This window comes from Aulonocara sp. 'chitande type north' Nkhata Bay, linkage group LG9 (genome assembly GCF_057382095.1).
Source record: "Aulonocara sp. 'chitande type north' Nkhata Bay isolate Kocher_YH1m ecotype deep benthic linkage group LG9, A_spYH_male_GT1.1, whole genome shotgun sequence".
NCBI classification, from domain to species: Eukaryota; Metazoa; Chordata; class Actinopteri; order Cichliformes; family Cichlidae; genus Aulonocara; species Aulonocara sp. 'chitande type north' Nkhata Bay.
Genome location: NC_141352.1, coordinates 26,926,323 through 26,940,925, shown reverse-complemented (window position 1 = coordinate 26,940,925; position 14,603 = coordinate 26,926,323). Strand labels below are relative to the sequence as shown.

General features: G+C 39.4%; 1 protein-coding gene across 1 annotated transcript in view; it reads left to right on the top strand.

The window, feature by feature from the left end:
* LOC147322265 (cadherin-12-like) overlaps window positions 1-14,298 on the top strand; it is a 100,807-nt gene extending 86,509 nt beyond the window's left edge. Inside the window, exons 9-12 of the mRNA XM_086306747.1 lie at window positions 1,683-1,804; window positions 7,152-7,269; window positions 9,731-9,982; window positions 12,967-14,298. Of these exons, the coding sequence (XP_086162873.1) occupies window positions 1,683-1,804; window positions 7,152-7,269; window positions 9,731-9,982; window positions 12,967-13,478 (1,004 nt within the window). The 3' untranslated portion in view covers window positions 13,479-14,298. The remainder of the gene's footprint in view (window positions 1-1,682; window positions 1,805-7,151; window positions 7,270-9,730; window positions 9,983-12,966) is intronic.
* Window positions 14,299-14,603: the final 305 nt, after the last annotated feature.

Genomic DNA, 14,603 nt, shown 5'->3' with positions numbered 1-14,603 from the left:
TAGACACTGCAGTCATGCAGCAAAATGAGAGCAGTGCGTGCTGTTCCCCTGAGACACTGGGCTGAACAGAAGGCGTGCTAAATAAGAGCCAGGGCTAGATTAACTGGTTGTGTTTTGGCATTTAAACTCATTGGTAATTTTAAGGCAAGGGAGAGATATATTCAATGCTGTAATAACCATGACATGGGGCAATTAGGAAGCACACTTACTATCTTTCTTCTTTTTTTTTTCTTTTTTTTCAAAAAAAATGACAGTCAACACAATTTGTTTTTTTGTTACTTATGTTATCTGCAGTTACACTTTTAGCAGACAGATACTCAGAATGATTTCTTTTTATTAGTGTTCTGCAGTGCATTTTATAGATCCGTGGTTGATTGCTTGCAATAATAAAGTATTTTTTTTTAATTAAAATGAGAAATAAAAAATGCAAAATGTGCATTAGAAAAACAGTATAAGCTGGTAACTTCAGGGCAAATCACTCAAGCATTGTACAACTATACAGGACTCAGTAAATCAATAGAGCATATGTTTGGGCTAAATTGCTGCTCAAAGTCAGATTCAAATATAACCACTGTGCCATTGCTCCATCTAGTGGGCTGAATGATATATCACTCATAATAACAACAGTTATGGAGATGAGTTTTTAAAATTAGATGAGAGGGAAAACTGTAAACTTAACTAGCTCAAACCACTGAGACTATATAGAAATATAGAATTTATTGATATGGAAATATTTTAAGTTGTCCCCACTTTTATAAATAGAGTTCTCGATCACAAGCGAGCGATAGTGCCTTTTTGCCAACTGAGCATCCGTGTTAGTAGTTCAGTCAGTGCAAAGCAGCAAATCCCATGATCAGTGTCATTTTTACCTTGGTGGGAAGATTGCTTTTTCCATCAAGGTCAGAGACAGGTTGCTAACTGAGCCGTGGCTGCTTCTCCAATCCCCCCGCCCTTGCATTTTTTTTTTCTCAACCACCCAGCAACGCACAAACCTACCAACCTATGCACTGGCACTCACACAAACGAGAACACGCTAAGCCTCCCAATGTGCACCAAAGCCTATTCCCACATCAAATCCATAAAGTTTACCTTAACTGGGCTCTCACACAAAGAGAACATTTCCCCATTGTATCCCCTCTGTGAGGAAACACTAACAAACAACTGTGGATTCAAGCTATTCCCACTCGAAGGGGCTTTCACACACTAATTAGAATGGGATGCACATCTTATGGTTCAAACCCATAACAGAACCTTTAAAAAAAGGCTTGTAATAAAAAATGTCCTCTCGAAAGGGCCGTATACAATAATATGAGGTGTGCTTTAGAAGCAACACATGGGATGAATTTAGTGCATGTATTTATTTTATTTTCCTTCTCAGCGTCAGTCAAAAGCATCATAAAACAGCATTTATGCATCACTGTGTTCCACACACATAAGACGTTTTCCAGAATTTGAACACTTGCAGTGGCTAAGCAGCTATAACATCTGTTCAAGGAGACTCAAGCATGAAAGCCTCTTTAACCACTTGACCATGCTACTGCAACAGTGATAAACCTTCGAGCTCTGGCTTGTCATAAGATGGTAGTACTTAATTTATCCACATGATGTCAGTGCTGTGAACAAAACACCCAAAATGTCTCTGTTTCTGTATTCATGTAATTGTTTGTTGCTTCTCTCTGCAGACAGTCCAGTTCTGACCAGTCGAGTAGCCATCACTGTCCAAGTGCTGGACATCAACGAGTTCCCCCCTGAGCTCGCCAGTCCTTATGAGACCTTTGTGTGTGAAAATGCTAAAGCAGGACAGGTATGTTTACAGCTGCTGCTTTTGTCTGACAGGTGCTGAAGGAATTAGGCAGAACTCATTAAATTGTGTTAATTTATAGCGAGATAACATCTGCTTGTTGGAATATGTGTTCCCCCATAGAGGGGGGTATGGTTTTACAGCATTTACTGACAGTTATCTAAAGATGTCAAATTGAATATGAAGGATACTTCTTTATGAATAGTGACAAAGTGTCCCTGTTTCAACTTTGGCAGAAATAATTTCAGACTTTTTAGAGGAAGTTTTTGCTTTTTGGAATGCTACACATTTCGCTCTCACATTGATATCTAACCAGCTACTGCATCTTACTCAAGGTCACTTGAATAAAAGCTTTTATTTCAGGGGATTTTTCCGAGAACACTTACAGAGTAGTACAGAGTATGAATCAAAATCTCGAACTGACTGAGTCATGGAGTTGGATTCAGTTCATAAAGCAAAGCGGCGCTTTGCATATCAGCAACCTCAAGCACATTTCGGATAATATATTTGAGATGCAGTGGAGAATTTGCCTGTGTGGATTGTAAACCACCTGTGCCTGTAAATTAGCCCATTAACTAGCATCTATATGCAGTTAGCGTTGTGAGGGAACAGCGTCTTTGGCAGTCTATCAAATCACCGTAGACACCTCATCACATTAAGGATGTTTTGCTGGTCGTCAGGTCTGTTGCAATCAAAACGCCCATGCCCTTCATTTGAAGACATCAGTGTCTTCCTTGGCATGTGAATTTGTCATGTTTCTTGCTTGCCAGACTGAATTAAAACACAAAATTGTCATTTTTCTCCTAAATTTAACGTGAATGGTTTCTCATTTGAAGTTAACCTTCACTCAAAAGCGTGTTTTGCTCATGGCTTCACTGTGCAGGATGATGAACAGTATTTGATAGTGGAAGGATGTTTTATCATTTATCTCCTCATGGAAAATGTTTGTCTTGAAGTTTTTGTCTTTAGAGTTTAAAGCATGTACCTGTGAGCATGTAATTCATCTAATCACACCTAATCGGAAGGCAGTTCTGGACCAATATGCAATTTACACTTCACAGCATAATGTGAGCACAGTAGTACAGATACACATAGCATGTTCAATGATGTGCAAGGCTTTGTGCGGGCAGCAAACTTTTTTTTTTCAATCTAAAAAGATTGAAAAAAAAAAACTATATATATATATATATATATATATATATATATATTTTGATCCACATTCTAAAGAAATGAGGTGTACAATGCGTCCTTTAAAAGGTTTTCAGGCTAGCGGCTGTGGACTTGTGGGTGGCTTATGGGAGGTTTAAGGAGAGTGTATAAATGTGCAGATATGAGTGGCTATCTGGTGCCCTGAGCATAGTTTCTCTTTCCTGAGGTTGTGCCCCTAGCTTTAAGGATTAGGAGGTCATTATGTTCAATTATATGACTGCTTTGATTCTGCTTCAGATGAACCGATAGAATCAGCTTTTTATTTTGCTCGGTCTGTTGTTTTGGGGTTTTTTTTGTTTTGAAATTCCTTTATTTAACAAGATTAAGATTACGATTTTTATTTATTTATTATTTTTCTATATAGACCTGTTATACATGTGCAAATGTATTAGGGAGGTAAAGAAAGTAAACAAGTTGAAATAATATCAAGGCATTCATATATTCAGGTGAACTGGTCACATCATGCAAGAAGTGTCCTGTATATAAAACACAACATCGCATCTCCGTGGGTGGCATGGTATCGTGGTGTATAGTATTACTGCTTCACTGAGTTTGAATCCACCTCGGAGCCTTTCTGTGTGGACTTTGCATGTTCTCGCTATGTTTGGATGGGTTCCCTCTGTGTACTCTAACTTCCCGACACAGTCCAAACACATGCATGTTAGGTTAATTTGTGATTTTAATTCGAACATAGTTCCGAATGGTTATCCTTGTCTCTCTGTTAGCCCTGTGATAGATTGGCGACCTGTCCGGGGCATACCTCGCCTCTCGCCCTATGACAGCTGGGAAAGGCTCCAGTGACCCTGAATTGGCACTTCTATTTCTCTGGAGCTTCTTTTTCCTCAAATCCGGAGCATGCTTTTTCTTCCACAGCATGATCCTTCCAGGTGTTTTGCACAGCACAGCTGGAAGATTTAACAAAAAAGAACCGCAGAGCCTCTCTTGTAAAATCCATCATATGTTCCCCTTGTCTGCACTCACACGGCTAAAAACATGTAAAAACAGCTTGTTTCAGAGTGTCTCGTGCTGCTGCACAACATCCAATTCAAAATGACTGGTAACTTGGATGAAACCAAGCAAGCAGGAAAAGCAACTGATTGTTTTTATGTAAGTGTGTGGAGAAAGTAGGGAGGAGAGTGGCCTGAAACCTTCAACTGAGTTTTGCATATAAAGAAGATCAGGGTTGTGGCAAAGTTAGACAGCAGGTCGTTTCCACATCCCATAATTTACTGTACTCAGAGTCAACTGGTCAAGTGTGAAATGAGAAAAGCAACCATAAAGGGAATATAAAACAAATGACTTCCTACATATTAGCGCAGCTGGTGCTACAGTGTGTTCCTTCTGTTATATTTACTTTGTTTTTGATAATGCTATATTAAAACAGTGACCTAATGAATCACACTGATTCGCTGGAACAATTACATTTGCATTTACAGCATTTAGTTGACACCCTCATCTTGCTGTATGCAAAAGTGCAGAAGCAGGATACACTTAAAAACCATTAAAATATATATAATAGAGCCCGGTATATTCTACACATGTTTGTATGGGATATTGTATTTGTTTTAAATGTTATATACCTATGTGGTATGTGACTTTTGTTGCCATGATGCCAGGTCTCTCTTGGAAATGAGATTTTTAATCTCAATGAGATTTTTTACCTGGATAAATAAAGGATTAATAATAAGCGGTTACTGCAGCAACAGCTCTACTTGTGATCAAGAGGAGAGGTGAAGCATTTTTGAGAGCAAGGTAAGGTGGATTTACACTTGACAGATTATAATTAATTTTCTGTTTGTGAAAAATATAATAAATGCTGTTTTAAATAGGTGATACGAGGTTCTGATGTTTCAGCAGTGAAGCTAATTGTCAGTTAATACTGCGTGACATGGATTTACAGTAGTAGTAGATACTGTGGTCCTTGATAGGTAAAGAAGAGGGATAATGGTGCACTAAAACACATTTTAAATAAGAGCGAGATTTTGTGTAGCCAAAGCTGATGGAGGCATACTTGCCAACATTTAATACAGGCTATTTTACTAAGGTTTTATGCATTTTAAAATTCAATTGATGCTAAAAGACCGTAACCTCTTTCATCCTTTACTTGGGGATAAGTATCCACAAGGGAGGTCTCCTGGGAACGACATACCTTCCTAGCCTCCCCCCCTATTTGCTCTTGCATCTCTAATAGTGAAATCTGGAATGATGTAATACCTGGCCAATGGTTGGTAATGCAAAGTCACCTTTTACTTTTGATATTTTCTTGTAATCCTGTTTCAACTTCTTAATTTTCTCTCTACGTGTACCACATTACTGTGCTTTGTGTTGGATGCCCAGCAGCAGGTCAAGTGGAGCTACTTGTGAAGATTTTTTATATTTCCTCTGTCGCATATAGGTTTAGATTTTCCCTGTTTTTCCACCTGACCTCTCTGCAGAGAGTAGGGAGCCAGAAGTGTGCGTGTATATGTATATGGTTTTGTTGAGTTTGCGTTCTCAGTTTGCTTTTGTTTTTCGCTCTTGCATAATTGAACTTTTTGCACATCAGCATTTTTAGGTTTTCGTTCATATTGTGTTCATGCTCTAGTTAATGTTTCTGTTGTCTTCTATTTGTGCTCATTTTCCTTAATGTTGCTTTTGTTCAGTGTAGCAGTTATCTGTGGATTTAGTTCTTGTTTTACTTTGGCTGTGCTTAGTTTTACTTCCTCCCCTGTCTCATTTTCTTGATTGTCTACACCTGTGTCGATTGCCCCAGCTGTCTTCACTTCCATGACCATGACTTTCATGGCTTCCCTTCACTCTTTCTTGCAGTGTCTGTTTAAACTTACACTGTGTTCTCTGCCTACTTTGGATTCAGTTTTACATTTTTCTGGTGGACTTTGAATCAGCCACAATAAAAGGCCCGTCTTTTGTTATGTAGTCTGTTTTGGAGTTTCCATTTGGGTTCTCTTCTTGCAATTCATTAGACAACCTGCCCATATTTCTGGACCAATCACAGTACACCTACATAATTCAAAGTTGAAGGTTTTATGTGATATAGTTTAAGTCATTTTCCTTTGGAATACACTGCAAAACACGATTTCCCAGTCTTTTGATGGCCATTAGACAAAATTGCCTATATTTATTGAAAAAAGATGGGTCTGTTTGTAGCTTCATTTATTCATAAAAAAGCTAATTTGGTTGCAGGGGTTCAATAGTGCAAACTGTACATCTGCAGCGAGGACCTCAGCAGAGTGCTCATCACACCTAGTGTCAAGTTTACTCCCCTGGAGGGAATTTCATTTAGATACTGAGAAGGGAAAACCTCAGACACAACGCAGCCAGGGTAGCAGGGCAGTGGGGCCGAGTCGTGGCTCCTGCAGGTGGGGGAGCCAGCACCAGGGCACTGGGTCTCCCGCAGGTTAAATCCAGTAAGTGAAGAGCAGCTTGATTGCACAGCTGGATTGGCAGCAAGGCCATTTCCAGACATATCTCTGAAATGTTTGGGGAACAAAAGAAAGTAGAAAGCAGTCAGCCGCCTGGCACAGAGGTGGCTAAATCAGCAGTCTATGTCTAACAGGAAAGTGCAGAGGGGATAGTGGCTGTCATGGTGTTCTATTAGTAAACTCTATTTCACATGTAAGTGATCCAGTTTGCTGAGGTGCAGTAGTACGTAACAGTCGGTGTCGGACTGATCAAACTGTGTCTTTTTCCTGCATTTGTCTATGCCTAAAGCAGATGCACTATAAAAGAAATGCAATTTAAAATAGCTGGCCTCTTTCCATGACCATTGCACAAGCTCCAGCAGTTTTGAATAAAGTTAATCCATCACTTCATGTGATGAGGTGATCTAGCAATTTCAACAAGTTTTCAATCAAGTGCTAAAAACATCCGGCAAAACAATTCAGTGGCAGGTCTGACACACAGGCAGTTTAAAACGACTAGACGTTGTTCAATGATGGATAATTTTCACCTCCAAACTGTGCAAATTCAGTCAATTTTCTGCGTGTGCGGTTTGCCAGTCTTCCACTAACCAACAGGCAGGAGAAGAGCAAGCCTCTTAAAATCCCCCAACGTTTAATACACATAAATGGCAAAGGAAAAAAGTTGATTTGAATAGTTTTATTGTCAACCTGTGGCATTCATTTATTTATTTTTTTTGCAGGTGATACAATCTTTCAGAGCAAAAGACCAGGACTTACCAAGCGCTGGACAACAGTTCTCCTTCAGATCACCAAAAGAAGATCTGAAAAACAGGAATTTTACCATCCGAGACTTTGGAAGTACGTATTCTCTGTTTTGACATACCTGACCAATGAGTACAGTTTGAAACATGTCTCCTGCTTTAACAGTTTATGAAATACTGACAAACAGGTCATAATCTTAGAAAGCAGATGACCTTTTTCAGAGATAAATTGAAATTGCACTTGAAACACTTTAAAGTGACAGTGAAAGTAATGATGATACTGAAATATACTGGGGTAGTGACATAAAAATCACCTTGGGTTGTACATTCAAGTGAGATATTACTCTTCAGTCGCTGCCTGCAAAAAACCTGTCTCCAAACAAAACCCAAAAACACAGAGACTTCAGATCATCTTTTCATTGAAAGGTTTGAGTGGCATGTCTCAGTGCTAAAAATAACCCAAACACATGCAGTCAGACACTGTATTGTGATAAGGCCACATATCACATGTGAAGCTCTGCAGTCTGCACCGGTTGAGGCCTTTGAAGTCTAACCAGAAAGACGGGTAATGAAAAGTGAAAAGTGGGTCATGGCAGGATGAGGCCAGGGAAACGAATGCATTCACCATCCTTGACAAGCACTGGTCCGAACCTCTGATCCAGTTTTACCTTTTGGACACAGTGTCTTGCAGCATCCTGACTGTATCTGGAGAGTGTGCTTCTGAGGCTTCTGGCAAAGTGAGATCTGATAGGTAGGGACAGGAAATGCAAACACCACAGGCTCTGCGGACAGGTTGGGTAAGACAGGGGGAGAGAGTGCACAAACAAAATCGTGCTTGTGCGCAACATGCAAGGTGTGCTAAAACGCCTGACCTCCTGTCAAGAGAAAGTGCTAGGCTTCGTCACTGGAACAAACCTGGCTTGACAGGGGTCAGACAGTCTAGCTGTAGCAGACAGAAGCAGGCAGGTTTAACCTGACATGTTCCCTCTCCCTCGTATACACTGTCGACCTCTATTCAAGTTGAATTTCTTACACCTTTGGCTGTCATCCCAAGTTGTTCCCTTTGTGTGTTTTTAGGAGTGTAATCAACAAAGCAGCAGTAACCCCACTGGAATTATTCAGATTATTTTATCCAATCTTCTTTTTATTTCTTTATTTATCCATGCTGCAAAAGGTTCATGAAGTCAGAACCATAAAAACAAACATTTCACGACAGGCTCCCTGTTGCCAAGAATATTCATACCACAAAACTTTAGGTGCCGCACACGGAGGTGCCACTATCAAAATGAAGTTTACAATTTTGCACATAGCTCAAAAACAGCTTGGCTTGCAGTGGTTTCTTTTCATAGTTTCATTCTTGGAGTCTTTGTTCTAATAGTTTTCAGCCCCAAAGTAATTTCCAAAAAATGGTTACAAAGTCAACTGATACATCAGATTTGACATTACAAAGTAAATCAATATTTATTGATTTAAATAGATAAAAAATAAAAGGAATTTCCCAGTTGTCTGAGAAAATACATTTCTTAATGCACACTCACTAATGCGTACTTAACTTTTCTCCAAGTGTACTCATTCATAAATAATAGTAACAATTTTTAAATCATTAGACGTCTCCATTTAAATGCTGCCAACACTGTTACAGATGATTTAAAGAAAGCGATCACATTTCAGTAGTAATCGGACACGTCGATGGTGAGACTTGTCTGAACTGCTACTGTATAGTCAGCCTGTATATTATAGACTTAGAGTATTTGATAATACATGCAAAGCTAGCAGAACAATATTTTAAATCATAATTTAATCTATTTTGCTTTAAGTTTAGTTTGACAAAAACATGTACATCTGAGTTATTGCCTCAGCTGTACACATGTGATGTCATTACATCAAGATGTGAGAGAGTATACTGAAAACCATGTGTCTCCCCCCACTGGTGCAGCCAGCAAGTCAACTTCAGCGAACACGTAAAAGTTAATATTTAACATTCCTGGTTTCTCCCAAATCCTACTTGTGTTGACAGAGATCTGCAAATGCTTCCAGTCAGCCTGGACCCAAATTATTTATAATAGAAAATTATCTACTACCTGTAAAACAAGATAACATCATAAATAAAACATGCATACATAATTACAAACTCTCTGCAGTTAGATAGAAAACCCTTTGTGGTGTTTCAAGGAATACTGTCTCGGGTGTGGCTCGAAGCAAATTATTGAAGTTTCTCATCTCACTCAGAGAAACAAATTGAGAGGATTTGGTATCACACATAAAGAGTTATCAGACATGGCAAAATTTCGTCTCTCAAACTTGGACATTGAGAGTTGTAATTCAGCTCAGAGGATTGTCTGACTGATGTGAGGTTATACTTGGAGGAATATTTCAGAACTTTCAAGCCTGCACAGATCAAGGAATAAGCAGTTGCTGCACTACTTCAGGCCTTTCCATAAAAAAAAAAAAAGATCTCTTAAATCCAAGACTACATATGTTGTCAAAGAATCAATGACTGTGTTTGAAGCTCTTTTGTTTATTTGATGACATTTTAAAAAAGCTCTTGTCTTTTTTAGATAACACAGCTGGAATCGTGACAAAGCGGAGCGGCTTTCGAAGACGTTTACAGGAGATCTACTTCCTCCCTGTGGTTATTGAAGATAATGGCTACCCACCCAAAAGCAGCACGGGCACATTGACCATCCGTGTATGCGGCTGTGAATCGGACGGTTCACTGTTAACTTGCAGTGCAGAGGCCATCTTTCTTCCTGTGGGTCTAAGCACAGGAGCGCTGATTGCTATACTTCTATGTATCATCATCCTGCTCGGTGAGATTCGGATTTTATTCTCAAACTTTTGAAAACTCCAAACTGTGTGAAATATGACTATATTTATGGCAGTTATAGTTAGTAGTCATTTTCTTTGTGGAAAATATTTTATGGGATTTCAGGAGGATAAGTCCTAGTCTGCTCTATATTTATCCTTTGTACTATAAACTCTATTAAAATGTGAACTAGTTTGACATTTTGGGAAATATAACATAATTTTTCATAACAGCTGGAGGCAGTCCAGCAAAACTGCTCCGTCCAAAGGTCTGATGGCTTCTTATCACTGTAGAGGCTCAAGGGCACACAGTGTGCATATGTTTAAGTTGTATGAAAAACCATTGCGTCCAATTTTCCTGGGTTGGACTCTTTCTTGGCTGGGTTCAGCGACAGTCTGGAGTCTTCATTGTTTGCCTGGCGATCTCATAATGAGGCCAGGACTTGGAGAAATATTGATCTTCTCTAACTTCTGAGGGGAGAAAAAAAAAAAAAAGCAGGGGCTGACATTTTATGAAATATCAAACTATTGACATTTCCACTCTACAACTATTCCTTTAGTGCAGGCTCTGAAAAGTTGAGAATTTATTTTTTAATTCCTGCGATTTTAGTAGCCAAATTCTGATCTGAATGTAACCAAAGAAAACTGTAATGTTTTAGAAAACCCTGTGAGACTAGACGCATGTGCATCAAAGAATATTGATGCATGTGCTCCAGATATACTTCCCCTTGTGTCTGGCAATACCTGGTTCCAAACATGCTGAGCTGACCGTCAGAGTTGGGCTGGCATTTCTCCAGGAGTGTCTGCAGTTAATTATCAAACCCATGTGAATATTGTCATTCAATGAGATGTTAAAGACTAAAGGGAGGGTCGCTCGGCTCTATAAACTAAATCCAATCTTGCTGCCCTGTGGCTGTTTCAGAAGCTACAGCTTTTACATTTCCCACAAGGTCATGGTTGTAAAACTCCTTCCTAATTCTCTGCTATTAATGCCTGAGCTCATCTGCATAGCTGGGAGGAAGTAAATGTAGGTTTATGGCATCATTTTCTGAATTATAAGCGTGGGATGGTCGGTTGTTAAAGAAGACCTTGTTTTAAACTGGAAGTCCATGCCCTTTGAATTTAGCTGTATTTACTTTTCTCTATCTCCTTCTAATTTACGGTGCACGAAGAATCCACTGTTAAATTCCACCTATGCCTAATCATTAATCCTTTTTCATTACCCTCATGAATGTATTCATGTGAAATATCAGCCCAACTTCCACTGTTTTATATGTGATTGAACATAAAAGCACATTGTGGCACTGTGCTGTAGAGCTGTGTCGGTGTGTTCACTTCATTTGAGAAGAATGTCTTCAAAGCTCCAAGTCGACCCACCCCCAAGGCTAAGGCTGATGCCAAACTGTCATGCTGTCCCTGAGAAGGGAAGAGGCAGAGAAAATCAGCACTCCCACTGAGAACATTTCCATAGAGCCACTTAGTTTCTGTGCAGCATTTGTAAGGATGACCCAGTTGTCCTGTGAGGGGAAAAAAACCGAGGAGTTGAAATTAAACAAGCCAGGCGTTCATCTGCATTGCTATGTCTCCCAAACCGATGTGGATCGGCTGCATCTAATGACAAAGCCTGTAATAACTGTCTGTTGTGAAAGTCTACAAATGAGCCACTGGGGGGAGCTGGAACACCACTTAAAGGAAGATAAAAATAACTTGAGAGTAAAAGAAAGGAGAGAGAAAGTGAGCTACAGAGAGGTTGAAAAGAGGCGACCTAGTCAGGGCTTTTTTCAGTCTGAATGTATTTATTGGAATATTTCATTTGAATGATTTCACTTTTTCCTGCCCATTGCTCTTACTCCTAGATGCAGCTGTATATTAAAAGCCCAGAGGAGAAAAAAACCCCCACATTTTACTGCAGTTTTCAATGACTAGGCTGAGAAGGGGACACAGACACAGAGAGACAGATTGCACTGACATGAGTGAAGAGAGAGTAGGAAATATACCGTGCTGAAAATAACACAGCGGTACTATGGTGTCTAAAATATGCAGCACCTCGAGCAATCTCTGATGGTTTGTGTGAAAAAACAATAAAATGTTGCTTTGGGTATATTGTCAGCGGTACAATTTCACTTCCAACAATGTTTACAGCTCTGTGCTATTTTTTTCTAAGCATGTTTTGCAGTGAGTACATCTTATTCTTTGAGATGCCAAGGCAAAAGAAGGCATTGATTTGCAGGTCAGATGTCTAGACAAAAAATGACAACGATAACAGGGATCGTGGGTTTCTTTTTTACCCCTTATAACTGTTGTTCCTGTGCTCTATATTACCACTTGCTTTTGATCGTGGGTATGACACAGCATGGCAAAACGTATGGCTTATGTTGGAATGAGATTAAACATCTAGAGTCATACTACCTGCACTTTGCCGAGCACATTTCTACACTAATCCTCTTTGCTGGCATACTCATCATCTTTGTTTCATGTGTACGCATGTTAATAGCATTTTATATATATTTTTTTAAAACACAATACTCAAAAAAAGAACACTCTGGGCCACACTGTGTATAAATCTTGATCCTATTAAACATTTTCAGTAGGATTAAGCATAAAACCAGCTGGACTCAGTGAAGGAGGGAGACTCAGGTGATACCCTTCTGTCCATCCAGTCGAGTAAATTTTATATAGGGTTTAATAATTAAGTTGCCACAGTTTCTCTGCATGCTACTCTGCCATACAGCCAATCTCAGCTGCAGTATCTGTTCTCATGTAGAGCCAAGTAAAAATTAAGACATGCCAAAATCATCTTTTTTTGACTATAGGGGTCCTGTTTAAAATGACATTTACTGTTGTGTAATCCAAATTCATACCTCTGATCAACACATATTTTGAGCTGTAAATGGTTAAAACTATACCTCTAAGAGGCTCTACTTTTCTCACAAATAACCTGATATTTTTGGGAAATCTAACATGGAAACATTTCGATTTGTTCTCCTAGTTATTGTAGTTCTCTACGTGGGATTGAGACGGCAGAAGAAGAAGGAAACCCTTATGTCATCCAAAGAGGACATCCGGGATAATGTGATTCACTACGATGATGAAGGAGGAGGAGAAGAGGACACGCACGCGTTTGACATGGGGACACTTCGCAATCCCAAGGTTGTCAAAGACAACCTGTACCGCAGGGATGTCAAGCCTGAGATGAAAAGAGGTACCAGGCCGCCTGTCTCTCAGGACAGCGCAGACATCCGAGACTTCATCAACCAGCGTCTGAAAGAGCATGACACGGACAACTCAGCCCCGCCGTACGACTCCTTAGCGACATACGCTTACGAAGGAGATGGCTCTGTAGCTGAGTCGCTAAGCTCCATTGAGTCCCTCGCAATAGACCTCGAGGAGGACTATGATTACCTCACTGACTGGGGGCCCCGCTTTAAGACACTGGCAGGGATTTTCGGGGAACAGTCAGAAACTCAGTCGAACTCAGCAACCACAGAGAACGCACATTGATGTTGTTCACAGACTCAAAAAGCAAATATGTAACAATATTCTTTTTGTTGGCTCAAATGTTTCATCATTACTTTCTTCCCATGTTATCCATTTTTAATGTTTTGGGGATTTTTTTTTCAGCTCACTGTTTTCTATTTCATTGGTGCTTCACCATGCTCAGTCCCCAAATTGTCTCAAAAAATAAAATAAAAAAATAGAAAGAAAGAACATATGATAACATAAGTACATGAGCTAAGCAGTCATTCAATTTCCTTTCGGCTGAATATTGTTTCTTGTCTTACATTTTATTTCCTCTCGGGGATTACGCATAGACACGGAAATGTTGCCGTTTCCAACAACATCCTTTAAAGTGCCTCAATATAATTGTTCTTTCACTTGCTATTTCATGCCACATGTCCAGTGATGTTCTTTTGAGCCCCATAGATAAATTCAGTCAGCACTGCGCTCTGACTGGCAGAAGCATCTACCAACACCAATGTAACTCTGTGGGGACAATGAGGTGGCCCAAGTTTGGCCAAAGATGTTTTGAATGTTATTTATTGTTATATTTATTTATTGGCTGATTGAGTTTGATTCGATTTTTGTGTATTTATCTATTTATCTCTCAGTCATCAATCTGTATTTTTATTTTTGGAGACACTTGAGGATTTTGTAATTAATCGAGGCCCACTTGAAAATGTATGTTTCTATTAGGTGGGTCCTGTGAATAGACTTGTACTAGAGTTGTAAAAAAAAAAAGAGAGAGAGAGAAATTAGGGCTAAATACTGCAGTTGAGTCATGTAAGCACTGTTTTGTTAAATAAACCACACTTGGATAGAATCCCTCTCCATCTATTTATTACTTATGAAAGTTCACTTACCACTGATTAAAATAATACTGTCTGATTTATGGTGAACTTAGAAGTTGTATGAATGGACCTGAGCACTCTTGGTAGGTACATTAGGTGTAATTGTGAAGCTGTATATATTATACATGTGTAAATAGTAAGTTCTAGCTATCAGTGGGTGATGTTACAGTACTACGCACCGGCAAATTCATAATGTGAGTTGCTAACTAACTTAGCCATCAAATGTCATTATGTTTAAATAGCATACATACAGCCATGGTGAAAAAGAAAGTGCACC